At 41.0% G+C, this 26,029-nt stretch overlaps 1 protein-coding gene across 6 annotated transcripts in view; it reads right to left on the reverse strand.

Moving 5' to 3' along the window:
* LOC124555187 overlaps positions 1-26,029 on the reverse strand; it is a 185,071-nt gene that overhangs the window by 91,397 nt on the left and 67,645 nt on the right. For 5 of the 6 annotated variants that reach the window (XM_047129025.1, XM_047129028.1, XM_047129027.1 and 2 more), the window contains 2 exons: positions 13,818-14,076; positions 8,107-8,622 (listed from right to left, as the gene is read on the reverse strand). In XM_047129025.1, the coding sequence (XP_046984981.1) occupies positions 8,107-8,622; positions 13,818-14,076 (775 nt within the window). The remainder of the gene's footprint in view (positions 1-8,106; positions 8,623-13,817; positions 14,077-26,029) is intronic. The other variant, XM_047129030.1, reaches the window with a different exon arrangement.

Here is a 26,029-nt window from a genome sequence, read left to right on the forward strand (position 1 = left end):
TCAACAGGTGAGGTAGCACTAATTCTGTCCTTCTGTTCATCAAAAAACAAGTTCAGGTAGAATCAATGTCGAATTCATACACAGTCCTGCAGCAACTGTCCTTGTGATAATTGCTATCTGGTAGCAAGAGAGTAATGTCAGTCTGGAGTAAAAAGATTGGCTCTATGGCCTGAGATGACCATCTTTATACGGAACTTGTAGTTCAAGTACTGGTGTTGCTTGACCCAAAGAGTCCAGTTAATACAGAATGTTGTGTCACAGGTGGTGGTCATAGTGCCATGACTGGTGAAGCTTGGTGACCTTATAGATAGCACACTACCTGTATCAGAATAATATGTAATTTTACTTCTGATTGCGATGATAGATAAAATAAGAAACATATTATTATGATTTGCTCTGCTTCACTTCAGTAAAACATTAGTGACGGCATCTATCGGAAATTTTTAGAAGGGAATTTAAATAGCTAAAATAACTACAGGTTTGGAGTTTATAAGTTGCAAAAGGAGGAAAATATTAGTCACTTGTGATGTCAACTGAGAAGCTATTTAAACGAGAAGTAGTGGCACCTGCAGTAACCTGCACATTACTCCACATCTGCCACCACTACTGTGGTGCATGCCAATGACCATGTCTTTTATTGTATTTGGAGTTAGAATACAACTGACGATGAGCAGAACTCAACTGAAGTCACTGTTTTTATGTGTAACTTATCCATAGAAGCAGTACTTCAATCACTTCTCCAGTAGCAGCAATTTACTATGGCCACCTTGGAAAAACTCGTGGTTACGTTGACATTCCAGGCTTTACTGTCTCATATGCACCCGTTGCTGTTTCCATCACACAATGACTCTGCTGAAGATTGGGAAGCTTCTGAAAAATGGCTCCACCAGCACTTTGTTGCATTTAGGGTGACAGATGAAGAAATTTGAGAGGCTGTGTTTTTATCATGGAATCCTTCTTACAAGTACCAGTTGTTATGTCAATTAGCCTCTTTGCAGGAATGGGTCTCACTCTCTTTTGATGAAACATGTAGTTTGATATCTTCTCTTCATTACAAGCACATCAATTTGTAGGAGCTCAGGCATTCCTTGATAAAATAGCATACTATCACATGTTCTGGTTGCAGCCACTCTGGCTTGCCTGCTGCATCAGTTGCTTGATAGAATTGTTCATTTCCAGTGGTCACCCGCCTGTGAGCATACACATGTCCAACTTAAAAAACAAATTACACTCTGTACTTTGCCTTGTGGCAAACATTTAGTCTTGGCCACAGGTACATCCCAGTATGAGGTGGAGGCAGGTATGGCACATAATCATATGGGTGACTCTGTGAAAACTACTGGTTTTGTATTAAAATGCTGAATGCAGCTTGGCAGCACTATTTGCAAGTGGAAAACAAAGCCCTTGAGATCGTTTATCCCCTAAAAGAATTTCATGCATTCTTATATGGTGCAAAATTCCCCTTAGTCACAGACCAATAACCTTCAGTTTCCTTGTTTCGCCCTTCAACTGCATTACCTAACAAAGCCACTCATTGTCTTCAATGATAGGCCTTATTTTTGTTGAGATATAATTATGAGATCCACTTCTGTCCCACACTGAAGCACTCAAATGCATATGCATTGTCTTGGCTGCCCATGGAGCCCGATTCATTGTTTGATCACGAAGAATTGTTTTGTTTTCAACATGACAGCAAAGCAAGACAGGTCCTTGATAGTTTCCCCATTACTAGCTCCAGGATTGAATTTGCAGTAGCTGCAGACACAGCACTTAAACAAGTTGTGTGGGTGATCCAACATGGGCATCCAACCCATTGCGGAATTTCTATGCTATCTGTCATCATCTTTCCCCATTAGATCCTGCCATTCTCACGACGATCGAAGGGGGTACACCCATATTGTGATTCCAGTAACGTTGAGTAGAGAGGTCCTCAACCTGTTATATCTAGGTCATTGGGGAGCCTCCTACACTAAATTATTGACACGTCTGTACATGTTCTGGCCTGCTACTGACCATGAGGCAGAGCACCTTGTTGTAACTTGCCCCAAGTGTTCAAATCAACAGGCGGCACTACACACTGTTTTTCCCCTTTGCCAGTGCCCACACTATCTTGGGAATGAATTTATATCAACTTTGCTGGTACTTTTTAGACAGTTTTTGATTATTGGGTGTTGACGCCTTTTTAAGTACCCTTATGTTGTTTGTTGTCCATCTACCACAGCAGTCGGGAGTGCCAATGCACTGTCAATTTTTTGTTTTTTTTTTCAGTTGGAGGGCTAGAACATACAGTGGTTTTGGACAATGGTCCTGAATTTTTGTCTCAATCCTTTACAGATTTTTGCACCCACCATGGCATCTGCCATGTCATGGGGCCCTCTTTCATCCACAATCCAATGGTGAGGCAGAATGTCTTGTGCAAACTTAAAAACGCAAATATGTAACGGAATTTCCAGTGGAAGAGGCCCTTATGTTCTTTCTCAGTTCTTACAGAACGACTCCAATTGGGGACAAGAGCCCGAGCAAACTCTTACATGGCGAGCAGCCGCAGGCTCTGCTCCATCTCCTGCTGCCAGACAACTACCCCGAAGCACCACTGATATCATTGCAGTTTGAATCTAGAACTCCAGTCTGGGCTCAAGGATTCTGATAACACAGGTACTCGATTCCAGGCACCATAAACAGCCGGTGCAGGTGTCTTGTGTCCATGGGGCATATAGATGAGTGCCCTGTTGAGCGCGCTCAGTTGACCTTGGATGGGCATAGGCCTTCCTTCCACCATCATAGCAGTTCACAGTGGGCAGCACACTGCCTGGGCTCTGCTTGTCCACCCTCCCAAAGTGGTCTCTGGTTTCTCCACCAGTGGATTAGCCCCACACAGACAATGTTGCTCAGCCTCTTGATGTCCCTGCAATGCCATCTCTTCCAGGGGAGGGCATACTGGGGCTCTATCGGTGTGCCCACAGGTGCCTCCTACACTAATGACACCCACTTGCTGGCATCACACATGCTATCTTTGGACAATGTGACTCTCTAGCTCACAGAACCTAGAGAAGAGTCCGATGTCAACATGACTGCTGCCGATAGGGTGTTGAGGTCATCCGCCTGCTCTCCTTGTGGGGTGTGAAGATGTGCACATCCATGCTTACACCACTTCGATCACCACTCGCTGGTTCACATGGACTGGGAACTGTTTGCATCCAGGATAATCGCTTCACACAATATGAATGTATCAACCATCAATGTACCGTGGAGGAGCCAGCATTTGGTCACTCATCCTCCCACAGAAGGATGTGTGAAGTAAACCTCACATTACTGCATATCCGTCACTACGGTGCATCTCGATAGGGGCACTCATTTGAGCAACATACCCTTCAGCTGCTCTGGGTTGCTACGAAAGACCGCCGACCTCGTTCCAGCATCTCTATCACCTGAATCCGATAGCAAGCAGCCCCTGGTACGCAAATGCTTCTTATACGGCCATATACTAGCTCCCACCAGCAGTCTTCTGTATGTTCTCTAAACTGTACTGTACTGTACTTATGCTGTCATGCCATGATTTAATAAATAGTTTGTTTCTCACAACTGTGCCTTTTATTGTATTTGGAGTTAAAACAGCTCCAAAGTCTGGAAGGCTGACAATGGCAGGGATAGCAGAGTGTTCACCCTATGCCCCTCAATACTGCACCCAAATGATGCCATCTGCAAGATATGGCATGGCAGCTGGCCACCACTGCATGGACCTCCAGGTCTGATCACTGAATTTGTAATAGACTCTATGGCTGAATCTAAAGCCTTTACAGAAGAGCAGAATAACAGTAAGAGGTCATTTCTTCATTGAAAGACAAATATGGGACAGTTACTGGTTACATATAAAGCATTACAGTCTTTTCTGTATCTTTCACTTACGGGATAGATACAAGTTTCATATTTATGCAACTGAATGCTGCTCTGGCATTCACTGTCTCTACACGATTTACATTATTCTATGTATCAGTAAGGAGCATGATTAGTATCATACCCTATATTATTTTATAAAAAGCATATTACAAGAAGTTATAACAAATATAAAAAGAGCATAACTGTAAAACTGCTTCTTTTTTCAATGAGACTAAGCAATGTTCTGTCTTTTCTACATGTCTGCCCACTGCTCAGAAATTCTTCTGTTTGACGAGTAGCACTCTATGCTTATATATACATATTATATTCCATCCTGGAATTTCCAACAACGCACATTTGCTTGAGATCTGGCATTTTTCACCCATCCAATCAAGAGCTTTTCTTCCCACTCCATTTGCCATTATTTAAAGTGGAAAAAAAGAACTTCTCTATTCTTTGCTATTGCTGTACCAAAAAGTGTGACTGTGACTAAACTACTACCATTTCATCTAAATTGCATTTTGATAGTACAATAAACTGCCAATGTTGTACATCCAAGTTTAATCATGTAAAAGCAATATTAACTGAAGTCTTCATATTGTCTCATCAGATCAACAGATTTAGGTATTTTTCTTGCAATATTTGTATGTACATTAAAAAGAACAAAAGATTTATATCACTGCATTCTGTCTGATCGACTTTCCTGTCAAATATACAGCTAGAATTTTCCTCACACTGTAAATTTCAGTTACACATTGTTCCATAACTAGCATTTCCTTTACTATGGATTCTTATCTATCAATTTTCTTTTGTCACAGCACAGCATCTTTAAAATCTTCATCACATGGAAGCTATGATTCGGAAGTTAAGTTCCCCAGAAATGCTTAAAATGCCTATAACAATCATTAATCAGGTCAGTATAGCTTTTATGTTTCATTCTCTTTCTATTAACACTGAACATTCTACAGTCATTGAAACCTTCTAGGGTGGGTGATAAGACTGCTTCTTCATAAAGATGTGGAAGGAAATTGCTAAAGTTTTGTTTAAGGAAACATTACTGCACCTGGAGTAATTTAGGAAAACATTAAAAATGATCAAGAGAATAACTGTAACAGAATTAAAATCTAACACCTCCTAAAGAGACTATAGTCAGCATAATTGTCTTGAGTAATTCACCCCCTGTATACAAGTAGATACTCAAGACAATTCTTATTCATTGTTCTGTCTCAGTTGCACACTTTTATAATTTCATTACGTGTTTTGATCTCACTGTATCATCTGATCTAAAACAAACTAAAACTAAATACATACCATCTAATACTTTATAATAGCAGAAAAGAAAAGAGTTATACATAAAAGAAGAATTACCTAAGTAATTACATCTTGTCTATTCAGAAAAACATATCAGAGTACGGTATTTTGCTATTGCAGTTGATGTTTTAAATGGGTAGATGTCATTGGAGGTACAGGGCAGGAGGGGGGAGGAGAAATGGAGTAAGGCTGATTGGAGGAGGTGAAAGGAAGCAGGGAGGAAGTGGTGAGGGTGTGACGTAACAAGAGAGGTAATATTAAAATTAAAGAACACATAATTATTTAAAAATTCTCATTAAAACACTAATAGTGTAGAACAATGTATCTGTAAAATGTAAGCGGTATAAAATAATGAAGTCATAAAATGAACTGAGGGGAGATTGACAGTGGGCAAAGAAGGCAAGGGAAGGGGTGGGAGGACAAGGATTCTGTGGGATCAATAAAAGAGAGTCTTACACAAAAGTTCTAGAAAGTCAATACGTAAAAACTTTCTGTTAAGATACCAGAATGGATGCATAAAGCTGTAAAAGGGGATGAAATTGAATAAGCCTCTAAAGATATTCAAATTGAGAAACTTTGGAAATATGAAGTCATAAGTTCTTACTCTGAATGTATATAAACAAAACTGTAAAAAGATTTTTTTTGTTAAAATATTAAAAGTATAAGCCTAGAAGAATGGATGTATAAATAGTGAAAGACTTGTCTACTCAGAACAACATATTAGAGTACTGTATTTTGCTACTGCAGTCGATGTTTTAAATAGGTAGATTTTGTTCGAGGTAGGGGGCAGGAGGGGGGAGGGCAAATAGAGTAAGCTGATGGCAAAACTACAGAAATGGAATTATGTAGAGGACCTAGAACTGTATGAAGTGTCATTAAATGTTATGCGTTAGAAAACGGAAACAAGCTGTAAAAAATTCAACAAAATTAATAATAAAAATGAAACTACATTCAGCAACTGAAGTTATAGGGATGGAATGTGACAGTTATGGTTAGTTGCATTTCCTTCTGCTTGGTGGCATTGTATGGCACACAATTTTGCAGAATTTATGGAAACCAGTCTGCATGCCGTCCTGCTGCTAGGACATTGTCTGAGCCAATGCACTGCTGCTGTCTCTTCTTAATGAGTGGAGCTGTTGATAACACATGGGCTGCGGTGAGGTGAATAACTGGAAGAGGCTTTCAAAGTTTCTAAAAAATTGACGAATTTGGAAGTGCCACACAATGAACCGAAGGGACACCATGTGAGAATATTGGAAGACATTGAGACTTTAACACAGCGTCTGCAAGAGCCTGGCATCACATCACATCAGCACAATTAATTTATTAACAGCGCATTTTTCCAGATACTCTGAAAGCCTGTCAGTACAGCTACATGAGTAGGCAGGATGACTGCTATCATCAGCTGGCTGCATGTCATGAATCACAGTTTTCACAAGATTTACAGGGTAGTGCAGCTATAAGTAGCCCACCTCTCCTTTGAATGTGAACGCAATATTTTGACTTATGAAATAGAATAAACAGCTACAACAATGGGCAGTTTTAATGAATACTCGATTGTTCGCATTCTTCTGTCAGCATTTCAGTGCATTTCATCAGTAAAGTTAGATGTTTCTCTTTGCAGTATGCAAAATTACATTCTCAATAGAAGAAAGAACTGAAATTGTGGAAGCATATGTGAAAACAGTTTTGACCCAGGAAACTCCCAAAATTTTCAGGGTTAGGTATCCAGGTAGAAGACTACCAGCAAGGAGAGCAACACAGAGTGTGTATAAAAATTGGCACACCTGTGGATTTGTGTAAAATGTAAAATGACAAAGAATTCCTTTAGTTTGCAAATGCCAAAAGTTATGGTAGACATTTGCCAAAGAAATATTCAGAGCCAAAATAAGTCTACAGGTAAATTGGCCCAACAGGTGCCTTAAGTAGGAGGAGTTACCAGTGGATATCGAAAAGTCTTAATCTGAAGCCACATTGTGTGTTGGTTGTGCAGCAATTATGGGAGGATGAGAGTCAGAAATATGTACATTACAGCAAATAGCTTTTGAATAATATCAACGATGGTTTGTTAGACACTTTGCATTACATCATGAGTGATGAAGCATGGTTTCATCTTTCAGTCATGTGAATTCACAGAACATGAGGTACTGGGCAAAAGAGAATCCTAACACCGTGTGTCAGAAACCACTCCATGATGAAAAAATTGGCACTTGGTGTGGTGTAACAGGAATGTGCATCATTGAACCGATATTTTTTGACACTATCCTCAACATGGTTGCGTATATGGAAATTTTGGATACACGATGGGGCAACACGCTACACACCTAAGATATCCCTGGAATTAGTCCATGACGCCTTCATTGAGGAATGAACTGTTAGTAAACATTTATGGCCACCATGTTTGCTGTGACACTTGAAGAGCAAGGTCTACGAAACAAATCCACACACAATACAGGAACTGAAAGACATCAGTCATGAAGTTGCCGTCACCAGTTTCCAGACTTTACACTGGATGTATCTGAATATGCTTAGACATGCACAGCTGTGTATTCTATAAATGCATATTTCATTGTAAATAAATAGTAAGTCCATTTCAGGTCTATGTTTCTATAATTTCACTGCATTTCCTTTATACTTACATGGTCTACTTTTATCAGCATTATCTTGTATTAGCAGAAGGATTTGGTTTCCTGTACTGCAGAGCTTTTACCATAAACCCCCCCCCCCTCTCTCTCTCTCTCTCTCTCTCTCTCTCTCTCTCTCTCAAGTGTGTGTGTGTGGGAGGGGGGGGGGGCAAGAACAAACATATGCAACTTCTCTTTTTACAGGAATAAAAAAGAGACATCATAGCAAAATATTTTAAATTTCTGACTCAGTGACTAACAATAATAAAAACACCCAAAATAAAATCATGCTTACCTCTTACATATAAATTGATGTAGTGGAAATAAGTCATATTTTCAACAGGCAATGTTAAGAAGGCCACAGCATTCTCTCTGTTTTTCAGTTTAGTGCAACACAAGTTCCGTAGGACTTGTAAGGTCTCACTTAAAACTGTACAGAAACTCTGGTGATGAGCAGCACACTGGAGAAAATCAAATTGTGAAATAGGTAGTTTCTTCTTGTCATCAGTCCCAATTACCTTTGTCTCCTTGGGATCAGACCCCAATGAACAATGAGCTTTTTCTGAAAGTTTTTTTGATATGTTCCATGAAGTAGTAACCAAATTAATGCATTTTTCTAATAGATCATCTCCTGGATCAAATTTCAAAATATACAAAACACTTAGTATGCACAGTTGCAGTACCTTCCTGGCATGAATGACTGGTAATGACAATATTTTCTCCAGAACAAGTTCCATGTAACTGATAATAAATGTATTTCTTCCATTTAAAGCATCAGGCCATACTTTAATCTCACCAAGCATCCCTATGCCTGGAAAACAAAAGTAATGTACAATTAAACTCAATTCCTTCATTTTCATCATTTATTAAGACGGGCGAAAACTACGAATAGGTAAAAGTAAGCTAAAGCCCATTTTACACAATTCATGAATGAGTGAACAAGAGACCAGATCTCACAACTGTGTTCATTGGAAAGCTAATTGGCCAATAAGCATGAAAGCAAAGCTATCTTCATGATTATTGGCCAGTCTGCGGCATATAACACCCTACTATGAGGTCTTCTCATTGATTTACTGAAACAACCTTAAGGAAACTTTATTGCATAAAAAATTCACAGTGATGATTTATTTACTTATTTTTTTGCTCAAGAATATCCTATAACATAAATAACAATATAAATTCAAAAATTCTAATGGATAAATATTCAGGTAACTATTTCCATAGTTTTTATTCAATTTGATTTTGAATGGTTTTGAATTCTTCATGAGCAACTGCAAAATCAGTTATTCTATTATGGTTCTTTTATCATTTCATTCATAATAAAAGCAAAGATTTGCATAATAATTCACTCCATCAAAACTCTACATCGCCATAAGTATCCAAAAAGTCCAATCAGCACAGCACCTGTCTTACCTAGAGACATCACGGTAACCCCTGGAATCATGTATGTCCCATCAGACTGTTCAAGTTTTGAAAGGTTGCTCTTAATGTGCAGGGACTCACTAGATTCATGCCCATCTCTGACAGTCATAGCAAGGCTCAGCAAGCGTGTCAATTTGTTCACAGCGATCAGACACTGGATTTGTGGAATAGTTACTAGTTCACTGAGGACTGGTTCTTTACCACGAAGAGTAATTTATTCACGTCTAAATCACGCTGTCATTCATGGTACCAAATAGAAATTCTGTTCAAGTAATTCTGTACCCCACTAACACCACTCAACATTTTCCCATTTCCAACAGCATCATCAGCAAACAGTCTCTGACTACTATCCCCACGCCACGAGAAGTAACAGCAGCTTGTAGGCATGTCAATTGGTGCCAACACTATAGCCTTAACTGCTAACATTGACCCACTTACCACACACATAATGAGAAGGCAAATTTTTGTTACCAGGGCCTGGCTACTTGTGTTGCCCATGTGCACAAGGCACATTCCTCTTACTGTGCCCATCACTCATCTGAAAGTGGACATCTTGTATCATGAGCATAGTACTGGCCACCCTATCCAACAGATAGTTTATGCAGATGGAAAACAAGAGTTGTTCTATCACAGTTCCCTGGGGTACTCCTGGCACTACCTTTGCCTCTGATAAATGCATTCTGTTCAGGATAATGCACTTGGTTGCATCAATCAAAAGTCTTTGAGGCAGTTACATATTTGAGAATTTCTCTTGTACACAATAATTGAAGCTGTAGACCTCAAACTTCTGAGACTGAGTGCAGATGGGAACTTCTTATGAGAGGCACAGATTAATAACCTCATGCAAATAGTTCGGTGTCTATATTGTCACTGTCAGAACCTGCAATAAATTCACCAGGTTTGCTTTGTAAATTTTCATTTCTAAATATCATTTGCATCAATATTTTGGGGCACCTCGAGCTGCACAAAAAGTTTACATCCAGGGTATATATGGTATCAAATCATGAACATCACGTGTACATCTACTCTCTTATAAGCTTTGTTGTTTACAACATCAACTTGTTTTAAGGGAACTGCTGCATACATTGACAGAGAGAGTGAATGAGCGAGCGAGCGAAAGAGAGAGAGAGAGAGAGAGAGAGAGAGAGAGAGAGAGAGAGAGAGAGAGAGAGTCTACGTGCAGAACATGACCACGCCTGTGGTTCAGAAAAGTGTGTGTTACTCAGCAGTATGCATTTTCAACAAACTTTCCCAAGAATTAAAGATGCTCTGTGATGAACAGCACATTTTCAAGCTCTATTAGAAGGTTTCTCTCTTTGCAAGCACCTTTCCCCTAGCAGCAATAGATGACATCAATTTAACTGTGATTGTTTTTATTGTAATGTACTAAAATAAATGACACTAAGGAAATATTGTTTTTGTACTGTAACTTAAAAGTATAAGAACCTGAAAAAGCAAACTATAGACCTGACCATAGCGATAATCCAATCACATGACAAGAAAAACTCACTTTCAGCTAAAAGTTGTCCTTATCATTATCTCAGCTAAAAGGTGTACTTATCATTATCTTGCAGTGTAAATGAAAACTAAACTCTAAAAAGTCTTCACGGACAGGTAAGACAGCTTAATATTAACTTCATTTCATTTACTGATGATGAGAAAGGGGTGATGGTGTCAACAGCAATTAAACAGAGACCAGGATTATCTCCTGATATAGTAATAAATCTTGAAAATGTTACATATCACAACAATAAGAATAAAACACCTTTCTCTAGTTCATAAAAATATACAAATCCATTCTTGGTTGGCTAGTAATCATATGCTTTAAATCTAAGAAAATATGAGACTTTGGCATCAGCAAAAGAAATTCAACCTTACCTTCTCCAGCTTAAGCTTGGGCTTTCCAGGCTTTCCCAGTGAATCAACTATTTGTACTGCTGTCGGGTGTCCATCTGGGTGCAGTCATTTTCGTAACAGGATATTTTGGCAGTGTACCTTGACATCAGCTTTCAGTGATACCTGGAGAATGAGTGTCTTTGCTACATCCCACCTTCTTTATACTCTTATCCCCCCCACCCCTTCCTCCAATGCCACTTTCATGCTGCAATGCGTGGAATGGTAAGGGGAAGGGGGGGGGCGGAGGGGGACGTGCTGCTGGATGCTGGGTACGGATGCTCATTCCTCGCTATTCCTTGGCCTGTGTCAGGCGTGGAAGTCTCTCTAAGCTGACACTGTGATTTTAGCTGGGTAAGTGCTGGGTCCCAAGCTTTGCTGAACCCAGTGTTTGTGGATCAGCCACTTGTATTTCAATAGCCTCCTTCAGAACACAGTCCCAATGTTACGAGGCCTTTCTTAGCACTTCCATTTTTTTGTACTTCATGGAGACCCCTGTAACCATACAGTGTTCTGCAACTGCAGTTTTTGTTGGTTGCTTAGGTTCAGTGTATCTTCTGTGTTCCTTGCATATTTCTTTGATTGTATGTACAGTCTCCCCAATATACGCTTTACCACATTTACATGGAATACGGTAAACTCCTGGTTAACAGAGCCTCAAGCCATCTTTCACTGTGCCTAACAGGGCATGCATTTTTGGAGATGGACGGAAAATGCATTTAATTTCGTGCACAATATCGGACGAAGAAAGCCTACTGAGGGAATTTAACCACCTTAAGCATGTTTTCAAGAAGAATGGATACGATGAGAGAGAAATCCAAAGTGCTTTCAGGTAGAACGTGGCAGCCCAGCAGACAGGAAATTCTGACTCTACATAAGATAAAATGTGTTTTCTGCCCATCTCCAAAAACGCATGCCCTGTGAGGTACAGTGAAAGATGACTTAGAGCTCCATATCGTATTCCGTTTGAGTGTGGTAGGGCGTATATTGGGGCGACTGTACAGACAATCATACAAAGATGCAAAGAACACAGGAGACATACTGAAGTTACACAACCACAAAATCTGCAGATGTGGAACACTGCGTGGCTACAGGGGACTCCTTGAAGACATGGCAGTTGAAAGGCAGACCTTGTCATTTTCAGTTGTGGTGTGCGACTGGCAGTAGAGGAAGGGGTGGGGGTCGAGGGGGGGGGGGCAGCGGGGGGTGTGATAAGAGTATAAAGGAGCCAGGATGTAGCAAAGACACTTATCTACAGGTATCACTGGAAGATGACAGCAAGGTAAAGACACTCATTCTACAGTTATCACCGAAAGATGATGGCAAGGAACATTGTTGAAATATCATGTTAAGAAAATGACTGCACCTGCTAGACATTTGACAACAGTACTAACAGTTACCTTTTCCTGTTTGCAAAATTTTGCAAGAAAATGAATTATATAAACGTGATGTAGAATGTTGTAAATAACAAAATATGTAGTCATAACATATTACACATCTCAATCTCAGAGCTGAAAAAATAATGGCTGATACTGTGAGGAAAGATCTGTCATTATTGGCTGTAATTTAAATGGCAGATCATGAATTCACACACACTGCAGGTGAAAGCAGTGATATTGCTTTGGAAGGTAGTTGTATGTACATGGCCAGCAAAATATCATGTGCAGTCCATAAAAGATAACTATATACCTATTCTTAATTTTGTTACAAATGAGCATTTCATTCAGTGAGAGCCATCTACACACTTTGTATGTAATGGTGCTCTACTTGTAAGTATGCTGAAGTGTATTCAGTTACTATTTCTCCATTTCTCTCTTTGATGTAAACACAGCAGTGATGCTACTCTTGTCACATCTTCAGTTGGCTTTGTTGATTCAGCTATTCTGATTTCCATTTTTCAAATAATTCGAGGTTAATGCTTCAATAACTTTTGAATGACTTCCATGCTTCCTGAACATAAGTTGATTTGATGCAGTTTGAGTGGCATGTCATGACTCTATTTAATCACTTATCTTGAAATACTGTTGCAGATGTCTGATTTCACAGGTCTCTCATATTCATAAAACTTGAAACAATGTGCCATAATGAACCAGGAAATGGATAAGTTCATCAAAAGCTAAGGCAGGAGTGTTATGAGAAGTCCAAATCCAACAAAAGTCCAGTGTCAGAGAATACACATGAAGTATGAATAGCAAAATAAACACAGTCCAAAGACTGCATAGTGTGTTACAAAGGACACTCTGAGATCACTGCAGAACGCTGGCAGAGGAAAACAGTGAAATGGCTTACAACATCCTGTGGCTGGCCTTTTACTAGTAACAGCAGCTAGCACACGCAGTATGGTGCAATCAGTATCGTACCATGTGCTTGCAGTGTCCCAGCCAGACATTGTAGCAGTGACACAGATCAATGATGTATTTTTCATGCCAATTTCTGTTGGGACTACTACAATTTACATTGCTTTTTACTGCACAAAGCTTCCAATGCACATTATGTCATCATTCCCATGCTTCTGCTATTACCCTGTGATACAAAAACCTCTCTCGCTTTTGCATTAATTTCATCATATGCCACTACACTCTAAAAATCTGTAATATCATATACAGTATCTACAAGTCACTTTAGGCAGCAGCACTACTTCACAGTGACTATCAATAAAACATATGAAAAACATTAGATTGCAATACTTACTAGACAACAATACCATCTTCAAATTTTCATCAATTTTGGTCAAAAGAACAGAATCATACAGTTCGTAAAATTTGTTGTATGTCCAGCATAGCCACAAGATATTGCACATCACCCCTAACTTTAAGTCAAGGTATTCTTTAGTTACTTCTTCCTTATTCTGGGTTCTCTCGTGGACCTTTAATCTGTCCAGCAAACATAGGAAACCATTTAATTTCAAGTTTATTTCCTGCCGTTCAGTAATAACATGGCTATATTTTTCCTGAAAGAAAATAAATATTTTAACTGTGAGATATTAAACCTTCAGTCAAAAGAAACTAAGTCAACATGATATACAATGTTTCCTAAAATTAAGAACAAAGATTAGGGTTTACTGTATTATCAACAACGAGGGCCTTAGAGACAAAGCACAAGCTCAGATTGGACATGGGCAGAGCAGGAATTTGGCTATGTTCTTTATAAAGAAATTATCCCCGCATTTGCCTTAAGTGGGCCCAACATTACAAAACCAGAATCTGCCTTTCACAAGCCTGGATAAAATGTCAATGATAGGGGAGTAACACCTCTCTAAAAAACCTGGTCCAGCTGCCTGGCTGGCAGTATCTTGCGAAGGGCCCTTGTTACAGGCGTGAATGGTAAACGTTACTGAAGACAGAAAAGGACCCTGCATTCCATTGATGAATAAAGTGGATGAACTATCTTCTTCTGCTTTCTTGCTGGTTTGATAGGGGACTATCAAAGGCTAAGATAAAAAATCCCAACAAAAAATCAAATGCTGGTCTGTATAACAAATCTGTAGTACAGGGACTTCTATTCCAAAGTAACATTACAAGAAATATCATATACATGTGAATAATCCATGCCATCAAATAATCCCCACACCCTAATTTTAAGAGGACAGAGAGGGGGGAGGGGGGGGGGGGGAGGAAAGAAATATTGGTTTTAATTTGTGTTTGTATATGTACACCATCTATTGCATATACTGCTGTTTATGTGTACCTATGAATGACCGACTCATATACACATAGTAGTTGCAGGACAGATGGTAGACCTCCAGGGATAAGACCAATTCAGTTTTCCCTTCTTGTAACATGTCTCACACCTCCTCAGTTATTATGTCTGACCGACACGTTACATAAATTCAGTAATGCACTAAGGCAATGTTGCCAAACATGTGTCACCCAGTCAACCATAAGGTCACTCAAAGCAGTCCATCCAAGATTTCGGATTCACTCTAATCAGTATCTAAGGCTCTCACCAATATTCCTTTCACTGATATTTTTGAAACAGTTTTCCTTCTAAATATCACATAAGGTGGTAGATTTCGTGCATCGCTAGCTACACACATCGCTCTACAGCTTTGCTTTTCACTACCGCCAGTTTGTATCATGATGCTGGATACCTCTTTTGGTCTGCATTACCAATTTGCGATAAAATACAGAAATGTCCGTGCCATAAATTTATCACAGAGCAATGAAAATTCACTACTTTCTCCTTGTAATTGCCTGGAATCCATTGAGAGTTTTCCTCCAGTAGCCAAACCCATTTTGACTGAAAAATCTTTTATAGCCAGTCCCAGCTAGCTTTGAAATGGGTGATGCCTAGTTCTTTGGCTAAAGCTAATGCTTTGAGTTGGCACATTTCACTGGTCACCTTGTACCCATACTGTCACTTCTCATTTACATAATCACACAGCCTTTTTTCGAGGTCTGGATGCTTTGCTTTTTGGCTGTGAAATGCTTGGCGGTTATCATTTATTTCTTGAAGTCGTATTTTGTTTTTTCACCAGTCATGAATACAACACTAGCTCACACTGCACTTCTTCCTGCTGCACTGTTTCCAATGTCCTCTGCCTTCGTCAATAATCTGAAGTTTTTCTTTAACTGTGTATGAGCAATAACGAGAACTTGTAGCCATAATTAACAAGCTAATACAAGGTTAATACATCACTTATATCGTGTTACTGACATATCACAGACTGAGACTGCAACAACGCTGTAGTATAATGCGATCTGTTGCTGGAGGTGGAGCAGTACCCAACATTACTGCAATTTATCTATGCACCCCAGTTTTTTGTCCTTAAATTTGGGAAAGAATATGTGCAGATTATTTGCATGTATATGGTATTGTGATTAATGAAATCTACAATTCAATCCATTTTAATCTACAATTCAATCCATTTTTCAACTCTATTTTTTTGGATATTTCAAATCTCATATTCAATAGTGAAACCTCTGGTATCAACGTTTTGTATATGAACATTTATTTGAAATTTCTTTCTTTTTCATATTTTCTGCAATATTTTGGAAATGCATCTTCATCTTTGACTTTTAAAAATGTTAACTATCTTTTAAATTTTAATTATTTCTTTCTACTGAAACTGGCACATATTTTACATTGTGAATATATAACTCTGAAAAATCTATCGCATCATTTCACTGTTAATAAAAATAAAAACTGTTATAATTTAGCGCAAATACCAGAAAAAACTGTAATGTTAATATTGAAAAAGTATGACTTAGAAGCTTAGCACCAATGAGTTGTGCTATCTTTGGTTAGTTTCAGATCCACAGTAGTCTTTGAAAGTAATGGAGAGAGGATAGTTGTAAAAAGTCAAGTGTTGGACTAATTTACATGTGAAATGGAGTGAAGTTATATTTTTGTGAACTGATAACTGTGAATATTGCAACCAAGAAGAACAATCTTTTTTTAAATTCTACCTCAATGAAAAGAAATATAATACTGTCGCAGAAGAAGTCGAGTAGCACCGTGGTGTAGTGGTTATGATACTAAACTGTTGCATGAAGGGTTGTTAGTTCAAATCTCATGTGGACTGTACAATTTTAATTTCTATATTCAGTTCGAGTACATTCTAGAAGTATCCACAAATGTCAAGAATTATTGTACTCTAATGTTCTGTAGCTGTATATATACTGTATGTGTTCTGGCCGGGGGCAATTTGCTCCGTGCTCTTGTATGTGTAAGTGCTGAATAAAAGATCATTAAGTGAAGTTAGTGTTGGTCATTCATCTAATTACACCTTCTTCTACATGACATTATTCTGGTGGAGGCACTGGGTACTGGAGCTTGTGATAGCGCACATTACCGACGACACAGTGGCTCCCATCAGGCCATGACAGAGCCGCGGTTTACATGGCGAGAAACCCGAGTTCATATTCAACATATCGCAATCTATCAGAGACAGAAGAAGAGGAGGACGTTACGATGACAGCAATTGTGTGCCATCACATGAGATATCCTTCCGGGTTCTCTAGTGATCATGGCCAAGATCGAAACAAGTGGCTGAAGGCATATGAGTGTATAGCCAAATTTAACAAATGGGATGACACCGTGTGTTTGGCTAACGTGTTGTTCTACTTCGAAGGCACTGCCGAGCAATGGTATGAGAACAACGAGGAGAAGTTCACACGCTGGGAAGTATTCCAGGCATAACTGAGCACGTATTTCAGAGACACACAATGACAGAAGTCCAAGGCTGAAGATAAACTAAAGTGCAGGGCACAGCATCCAGGAGAAACTACAGCATCCTACATTCAAGACGTCTTGGAGCTGTGTAAAATAGTGGATCCTAGAATGAAGGAGGAAGAGAAGGTTGCAAACCTCATGAAGGGTGTTGCTGAGGACATGTATCAAGCCCTACTCCTGAAGGAGGTTTCGACAGCAAACAACTTCATAAAATGGTGCCAGTATATCGAGAGAAAGCATCAAAAAAAGAATTACATGCAAGAAGTTTGAACGGCTTCCAAACGTTGTATCGATGCCTGTGATGGAGGAAGCAACTCAGTTCACAAGAGTTCTTCGTCAGATAGTGAGAGAGGAAGTTCAGAAGGCACTTGGATTGCACGGCGAGCAAAAAAACCGATACACTTCAAGAGGTCATAAGGGAGGAAGTGTAAGAGACATTGAACCCAATCTCTCATCCTTCATTTCCCTTTAAAACGGTGAAAAAGTCAAGACCCAGGCGATGTTATGTTCCTACAATGTCACATGAGGAACCTGTTTGGGCACCAAGGAAGACTGACATCTGGAGGACCCAGGATAACCAACAAGTATGTTTCCACTGCGGACGACCGAGACATGTGGTGCGCTATTGTCGAGAAAGGCAGTGGATATTTGATGATGCCCGCTCCAGAAGACAGCAGACCGATCTTAGACGACGCCAACTCCTGGACGACGAAGATGAACAAGAAGATGTGGGTGTAGGATGACATAGGTCACCATCGCCACAAGGTAGCCGCTGGAGAGGATGCTCCCCAACATACCAAACAAGGTCTCCATCACCGTTTAGAAGCTCCAGCCAATCACCTAGCCGCCGCAACCTGGAAAACTAAAGGGTGCGATCTTTCTTGGAGGTGAGGCCGTCGAAGAGAAAAATCCTCCACCATCGATCACTACAAAGATGATAGGAAACTACGTCGATATCCTCATGGATGGCCGACCAGCCCAAGCTTTTGTGGACACTGGAGCATCATATTCAGTCATTTCGGAGAAGTACTGTCACCAGTTGCAGTAAACCGTATTTGTCGACAACAAAACATCTCTGCTGAAGGTGGCTAATGGGAAATATGTGAAACCTACAGGAAGATATGTCATTTGTGTGGGTATAAATGAGATTAGATTAATTATTTATTCCATAGACCCATAAAAGAGGGAATACTCCTGGGTGTGGAACATGTCAGATAAACACATTACAAAAATGTAATTATAAAAACTTGAGTCTCATTAATTTTAATGATCCTCAGTCAATAAACAGTAAAATTATGTACATGAATGAAATTTAAACTTCTAATATTTACAGGTTTAATACTCACATCTGCTTTCATTAAATCCATCATTCAGACATTTGCTTGTTTCTTGGCTATTGCAACCAAGTATTGTCAAAAATTAAAGTAAATTATTAATTTCAGTGATCCTCAGTTAAGAACAGTCAGATTATGTAAAAGATTTAAAATTAAACTTCCACTATTTACAGACTTAAGACTTACATCTGCTTTCCATACATCCATCATTCACACAGTAGGTAGTTACTTGGCTGTTACAATCAAGTATTGTCAAAAATTAAAGTATAATAAATTTTCATTAGAATGGTCTACTGCACTTGTTGATAAGCTCATGGATGGAATAGAAGGAGTTGGCCACCAAAAATTCTTTTAAATTATGTTTAAATTGTGCCTTGTGTGAAACTAAACTCTTAATGGTTGTTGGTAACTTATTGAAAATATGTGTTGCTGAATACTGGACTCCTTTCTGGGCAAGAGTAAGTGATTTTAAATCTTTATGCATATTGTTCTTATTCCTAGTATTGATACTGTGTACTAAGCAGTTAGTTGGAAAAAGAGATGTATTATTTACAACAAACTTCATTAAGGAATAAATATACTGAGAAGCTGTGGTTACTATGCCCAATTCTTTGAATAGGTTTCGACATGATGTTCTTGGATTTACACTACTCATAACTCTTATTATATGCTTCTGTACTCTAAACATTTTTTCTCTGTTTGTGGAGTTTCCCCATAATATGATACCACATGACATAATGGAGTGAAAATAAGCAAAATATGCCAGTTTTTTTATATTTATACCTCCTATGTCTGACATCATTCAAATTGCAAACACAGACTTGTTTAGGCGCTTTAGCAGTTTGTTAGTATGTTGCTCCCAACTAAATTTATTACCACGTTGTAATCCCAAGAATTTTTCACTTTCAACTTCTCCTATTTCTATGTCATCATATTTTATACACACACCAGAAGGAAATCTCTTGGAAGTTCTGAACTGCATATAGTAGGTCTTTTCAAAGTTTAATGACAGTGAATTAGCTATGAACCACTTATTAATGTCAGTAAAAATTTGATTAGCTGCCCTTTGTAAATTTATATTTGATTTACTATTTATCGCAATGTTTGTATCATCTGCAAATAAGACAAACTTGGCATCTGGTAATGTAACAGATGACAGGTCATTAATATACACAAGAAACAGTAGTGGGCCTAGTATAGAACCTTGGGGAATACCACATGTAATTTCTTCCCAGTCAGATGATGTCTGATTGCCTACTGTTGAAATGTTACATAATGACACCCTTTGTTTTCTGTTAGTAAGATATGACTGAAACCACTTTGCAGCACTACCAGTGACCCCCTAATATTTTAATTTACTTAAAAAAATGCTGTGATTCACCCAGTCAAATGCCTTTGACAGGTCACAGAATATGCCAGTTGCCTCTAATTTGTTGTTCAATGAATTAAGGACATTTTCGCTGTAAGTGTAAATAGCTTTCTCAATATCGGAACTGTTATAACCTGTAATCACCAATAATTGCGTGGATATTCACACATACTCACTTAGAAACAATAGCTGGTTACATAACAACTCAGTATCTCTCATTCGACTGCTGTGCCGTGACATGCGGCCGGCGCCATTCGTAGCTAGGTGGCGCTCCCGCACTCAGCCGAGTTGTGGAGTGCCTCTATCGCCGTTTGCGCGTACTGTCGTGGCGGCACTGTTAAATGTCGTGGCACTGTCACAACACTGGTGGCGTCGCGACTGGGGCCGGTTCCGGCGTACCCGGAAGCGGTAGCGACGTCCGCTGCATCAACACGTACAGTAGATCGGCAGCAGCGACAGGACTGGCTTCTCGGGCTGGTGGAGGCGAAGGAAGGGGCGGTGGCACCGGCGTGGCCACCACTCGTGGGCGCATCTGGTCGTAATGGCGAACAACCATGCCGTCGTCCGTACGTATTTCACAAAGCCGGCGGCCGCGAAGTGCCTTGACCACCCCTGGAATCCATTTAGGGCGAGATCCATACCCTCGTGCCCACACGTTGATGCCCACCGAGTATTTTCCCGCACTACGGGACACAGCACAAGGCCTGACAGGGTGAAGCAGGTGCAGTAGAGTGCGCGGTCGGCGGCCATGCAAGAGCTCAGCAGGGCTGCGATCACTCAGAGGCGTGAAGCGATGAGAACTCAGAAATTGCAGCAGAGCGTCATCTGTGGAAAAATCACTAAGGAATTTCTTCATCTGGCTTTTGAAAGTGCGGACAAGGCACTCGACCTCCCCATTCGATTGCGGATGGAAGGGCGGTGCTGTAACATGATGAATCCCTTGTCCAGTACAAAACTCATGGAAGCCCTGCGAAGAGAACTGAGGGCGATTGTCCGTGACGATCGTGGATCGAAGACCTTCTAGCGCAAAGATTTTGGACAAAGCCAGCGTCGTTGCCGCAGTGGTGGGTGACGGACATTGAACAACAAACGGAAACTTCGAGAAGGCGTCAATCAACAGTAGCCAATAAGTACCAAGGAAGGGGCCGGCAAAGTCAGCGTGCACCCGTTCCCATGGCTGCGCCGGATCAGGCCACGGAGAGGGCATTGTACGAGGTGCAGCCAGTTGTTGAGCACACGGACCACACGCAGCAACCATGTGGGCGATGTCCGAATTAATACCGTGCCAATAAACGTGCCTGCGGGCCAGGGACTTAGTCCGAGAAATCCCCCAATGGCCTTCATGCAACAGTTTGAGAACATCTTTGTGAAGAGAGGCTGGCACCACGACCCGTGGAGATGCGCCATCCGTGGCCAGAAGAACAACACCATCACGAAGAACAGACAGATGAAGGCGCAAGGCATGGTAGTTGCGAAGGGGATCCGATGCCCGGCCCTTGGTCCTGTCCGGCCAACCCCGTTGAACAAAACCAATCACCTGACACAGGACCGGGTCACGCGCAGTAGCCGACGCGACCTGCGAACCTGTAAGTGGAAAACCCTCGACCGCACGACGTTCTTCCTCATCAATGTGGAAACAGAGTAGTTCATCACGATCGAAAACCGGGTCGGGGCCCATCGGCAATCGCGACAACGCGTCAGCGTTGGCGTGCTGGGCCGTGGGGCGATAGTGAATCTCATAGTGAAAATGAGACAAGTATAAGGCCCCACGTTGCAGGTGGTGAGCTGCCTTATCCGGAAGCGACGCCGATGGGCTGAACAGAGAGACCAGCGGCTTGTGGTCGGTGATGAGGTGAAACTTAGAACCATACTAAAAAACGATGAACTTTTTTAGAGCATAAATGATAGCGAGCGCCTCCTTTTCGATTTGAGAGTAACGCCGTTGCGCATTGTTGAGGGTCTTGGAAGCATAGGCGATGGGACGTTCCAACCCATCCTCATACCGATGGGCGAGAACAGCCCCTAGGCCATACTGCGACGCGTCAGTCGCCAGAACCAAGTGCTGACCCGGAATGTGGCAAGACAAGGCGTCGACTGCAAATGAGCCTTCAGGCTGACAAAAGCCTGCTCACACTCATCGGACCAACAGTAAGGGACGCTTTTGCGGAACAGCTGATGCAGAGGATGAGCTACTGCCGCCGCGGATGGAATGAATTTGTGATAATAAGCAATCTTGCCTAGAAACGCCTCAAGATCTTTGACCGTAGACGGCCGGGGTAGATCGTTAATGGCCGCAACGTGCTGACGTAGAGGACGTATACCCTCACGGGACAAGTGGAAACCAAGATACACAATGGAGGGTTGGAAGAACTGTGACTTGTCCAGATTGCACTTCAACCCAGCCGAATGCAAAACCCGAAACAGTGAATGCAAATTGCGAAGGTGCTCCTCAGTGGAGGCCCCCGTGACAACAATGTCATCCAGATAGTTCATGCAGCTGGGAATGGACGCCGTGAGCTGTTCCAAAAACCGCTGAAAAATGGCCGGCGCGCTAGCGATGCCAAATGGTAACCGCTGGTACTGACACAACCCACAAGGAGTGTTGATGACGAGAAATTCCTTGGAAGAAGCATCCAACGGCAACTGATGGTATGTCTCCGATAAGTCAAGTTTGGAAAAGAACTGGCCCCCAGCGAGCTTGGTAAATAACTCCTCAGGACGGGGAAGAGGATAAGTGTCAATGAGGCTCTGAGCGTTGACAGTGGCTTTAAAATCACCACACAATCGCAGACTCCTGTTTGGTTTAGAAACCACCACGATTGGTGATGCCCATTCGCTGGAGGTAACAGGAAGGAGAATCCCTGAAGCTGTTAACCTGTCTATCTCAGCCTTGACAGGTGCACGCAACGCCACCGGAATAGGGCGTGCCCGGAAAAACTTAGGGCGAGCTGTAGGTTTAAGAGTAATGTGGGCTTCAAAATCCTTGGCACAACCCAGACCAGCAGAGAACACGGGCGAAAATTCAGAACACAATATATCCAGCTGTTGATACGGAATATCCACAGATATGAGGTACACATCATCATCAATGGAGAACCCGAACAACTGGAAAGCATCATAACCGAACAGGTTTTCAGTGCCCGCATGATCCACCACATAAAACGCGAGGGGCCTAACAACAGACTTGTAGGCAGTGGAAGCATCAAACTGGCCCATGATAGGAATTTTCTGTTTATTATAAGTTCTCAGATTTCGCATAACTGGAGACAAGGGAGGGGAGCCCAACTCCAAATACGTGCGAGAATTAATGAGAGTTACTGCAGAGCCAGTGTCCACTTGCATGCGAATGTCTTTATCCAGAACACGAACAGTAACAAACAACTTATTTGTTTGAGAAAGCACACAGTTAACATCCATGTCCGATGCCTCGTCCTCGTCAACAGGAACTTTAGGGGACTGACACACAGAAGCAATGTGGCCTTTTTTCCTACATGAATTACACGTGGCCCAACGTTTTGGACACGCGGCCCTGTCATGCTGTACGAAACAACGTGGACAAGAAGGAAGTGCGGAACGAACCTGCTTCTGTGGTTGCTGTTTTCATTGCGAGTGTTGCGGCCCAACGTGACATTGTTTACGCGAATGAACCGCCGCCACATCTTCGTTCTCCTGTGAAACAGGCAAATTGTCCGTGTCGAAAGTTGACTGTACAGTGCCTACATCACACCACGCGTCTATTTGCGTGCCAGCAGCGTGAGACACTTCAAAGGATTGAGCGATGCTTAGAACTGCCGACAACGACGGGTTTGGCAGTTGTAGGGCACAATCTATTGGTTATGAACTGTAGATTAAAACTGAAAAAACTGCAAAAAGGTGGGAATTTAGGGAGATGGGACCTGGATAAACCGAATAAACCAGAGGTTGTAAAGAGTTTCAGGGAGAGCATAAGGGAACAATTGACAGGAATGGGGGAAAAAATACAGTAGAAGAAGAATGGGTAGCTTTAAGGGATGAAGTAGTGAAGGCAGCAGAGGATCAAGTAAATAAAAAGATGAGGGCTAGTAGAAATCCTTGGGTAACAGAAGATATACTGAATTTAATTGATGAAAGGAGAAAATATAAAAACGCAGTAAATGAAGCAGGCATAAAGGAATACAAACGTCTCAAAAATGAGATCGACAGGAAGTGCAAAATGGCTAAGCAGGTATGGCTAGAGGACAAATGTAAGGATGTAGAGGCATACCTCACTAGGGGTAAGCTAGATACTGCCTACAGGAAAATTAAAGAGACCTTTTAAGAAAAGAGAATCACTTGTATGAATATCAAGAGCTCAGATGGTAACCCAGTTCTGAGCAAAGAAGGGAAAGCAGAAAGGTGGAAGGAGTATATAGAGGGTCTATACAAGGGCAATGTACTTGAAGGCAATATTATGGAAATGGAAGAGGATGTAGATGAAGATGAAATGGGAGATATGATACTGTGTGAAGAGTTTGACAGAGCACTGAACGACCTAAGCCGAAACAAAGCCCCGGGAGTAGACAACATTCCTTCGGAACTACTGACAGCCTTGGGAGAGCCAGTCCTGACAAAACTCTACCATCTCGTGAGCAAAATGTATGAGACAGGTGAAATACCCTCAGACTTCAAGAAGAATATAATAATTCCAATCCCAAAGAAAGCAGGAGCTGACAGTGAAAATTACCGAACTATCAGTTTAATAAGTCACAGCTGCAAAATACTAATGTCAATTCTTTACAGACAAATGGAAAATCTGGTAGAAGCCGACCTCGGGGAAGATTAGTTTGGATTCTGTAGAAATACTGGAACATGTGAGGCAATACTGACCCTACAACTTATCTTAGAAGAAAAGGCAAACCTATGTTTCTAGCATTAGTAGACTTGGAGAAAGCTTTTGACAATGTTGACTGGAACACTCTCTTTCAAATTCTGAAGGTGGCAGGGGTAAAATACAGGGAGCGAAAGGCAGTTTACAATTTGTACAGAAACCAGATGGCAGTTATAAGAGCCGAGGGACATGAAAGGGAAGCAGTGGTTGGGAAGAGAGTGAGACAGGGTTGTAGCCTATCCCCGATGTTATTCAGTCTGTATATTGAGCAAGCAGTAAAGGAAACAAAAGAAAAATTCGGAGTAGGTATTAAAATCCATGGAGAAGAAATAAAAACTTTAAGGTTTGCCAATGACATTGCAATTCTGTCAGAGACAGCAAAGGACTTGGAAGAGAAGTTGAACGCAATGGACAGTGTCTTGAAAGGAGGATATAAGATGAACATCAACAAAAGCAAAACGAGGATAATGGAATGTAGTCGAGTTAACTTGGGTGATGCTAAGGGAATTAGATTAGGAAATGAGACACTTAAAGTAGCAAAAAGGTTTTGCTATTTTGGGGGTCAAATAACTGGTGATGGTAGAAGTAGAGAGGATATAAAATGTAGATTGGCAATGGCAAGGATAGTGTTTCGGAAGAAGAGAAGTTTGTTAACATTGAGTATAGATTTAAGTGTCAGGAAGTCGTTTCTGAAAGTATTTGTATGGAGTGTAGCCATGTATGGAAGTGAAATGTGGACGATAAATATTTTAGACATGAAGAGAACAGAAGCTTTTGAAATGTGGTGCTACAGAAGAATGCTGAAGATTAGATGGGTAGATCACATAACTAATGAGGAGGTATTGAATAGAATTGGGGAGAAGAGGAGTTTGTGGCACAACTTGACTAGAAGAAGGGATCGGTTGGTAGGACATGTTCTGAGGCATCAAGGGATCACCAATTTAGTATTGGAGGGCAGCGTGGAAGGTAAAAATCATAGAGGGAGACCAAGAGATGAATATACTAATCAGATTCAGAAGGATGTAGGCTGCAGTACATACTGGGAGATGAAGCAGCTTGCACAGGTTGGAGTAGCATGGAGAGCTGCATCAAACCAGTCTCAGGACTGAAGACCACAACAACAACAACAACAACAACAACATAAGGTAATATATCTTCAACCTGTTTATAAACTGGTTGA

This window comes from Schistocerca americana, chromosome X, assembly GCF_021461395.2.
Source record: "Schistocerca americana isolate TAMUIC-IGC-003095 chromosome X, iqSchAmer2.1, whole genome shotgun sequence".
NCBI lineage: Eukaryota > Metazoa > Arthropoda > Insecta > Orthoptera > Acrididae > Schistocerca > Schistocerca americana.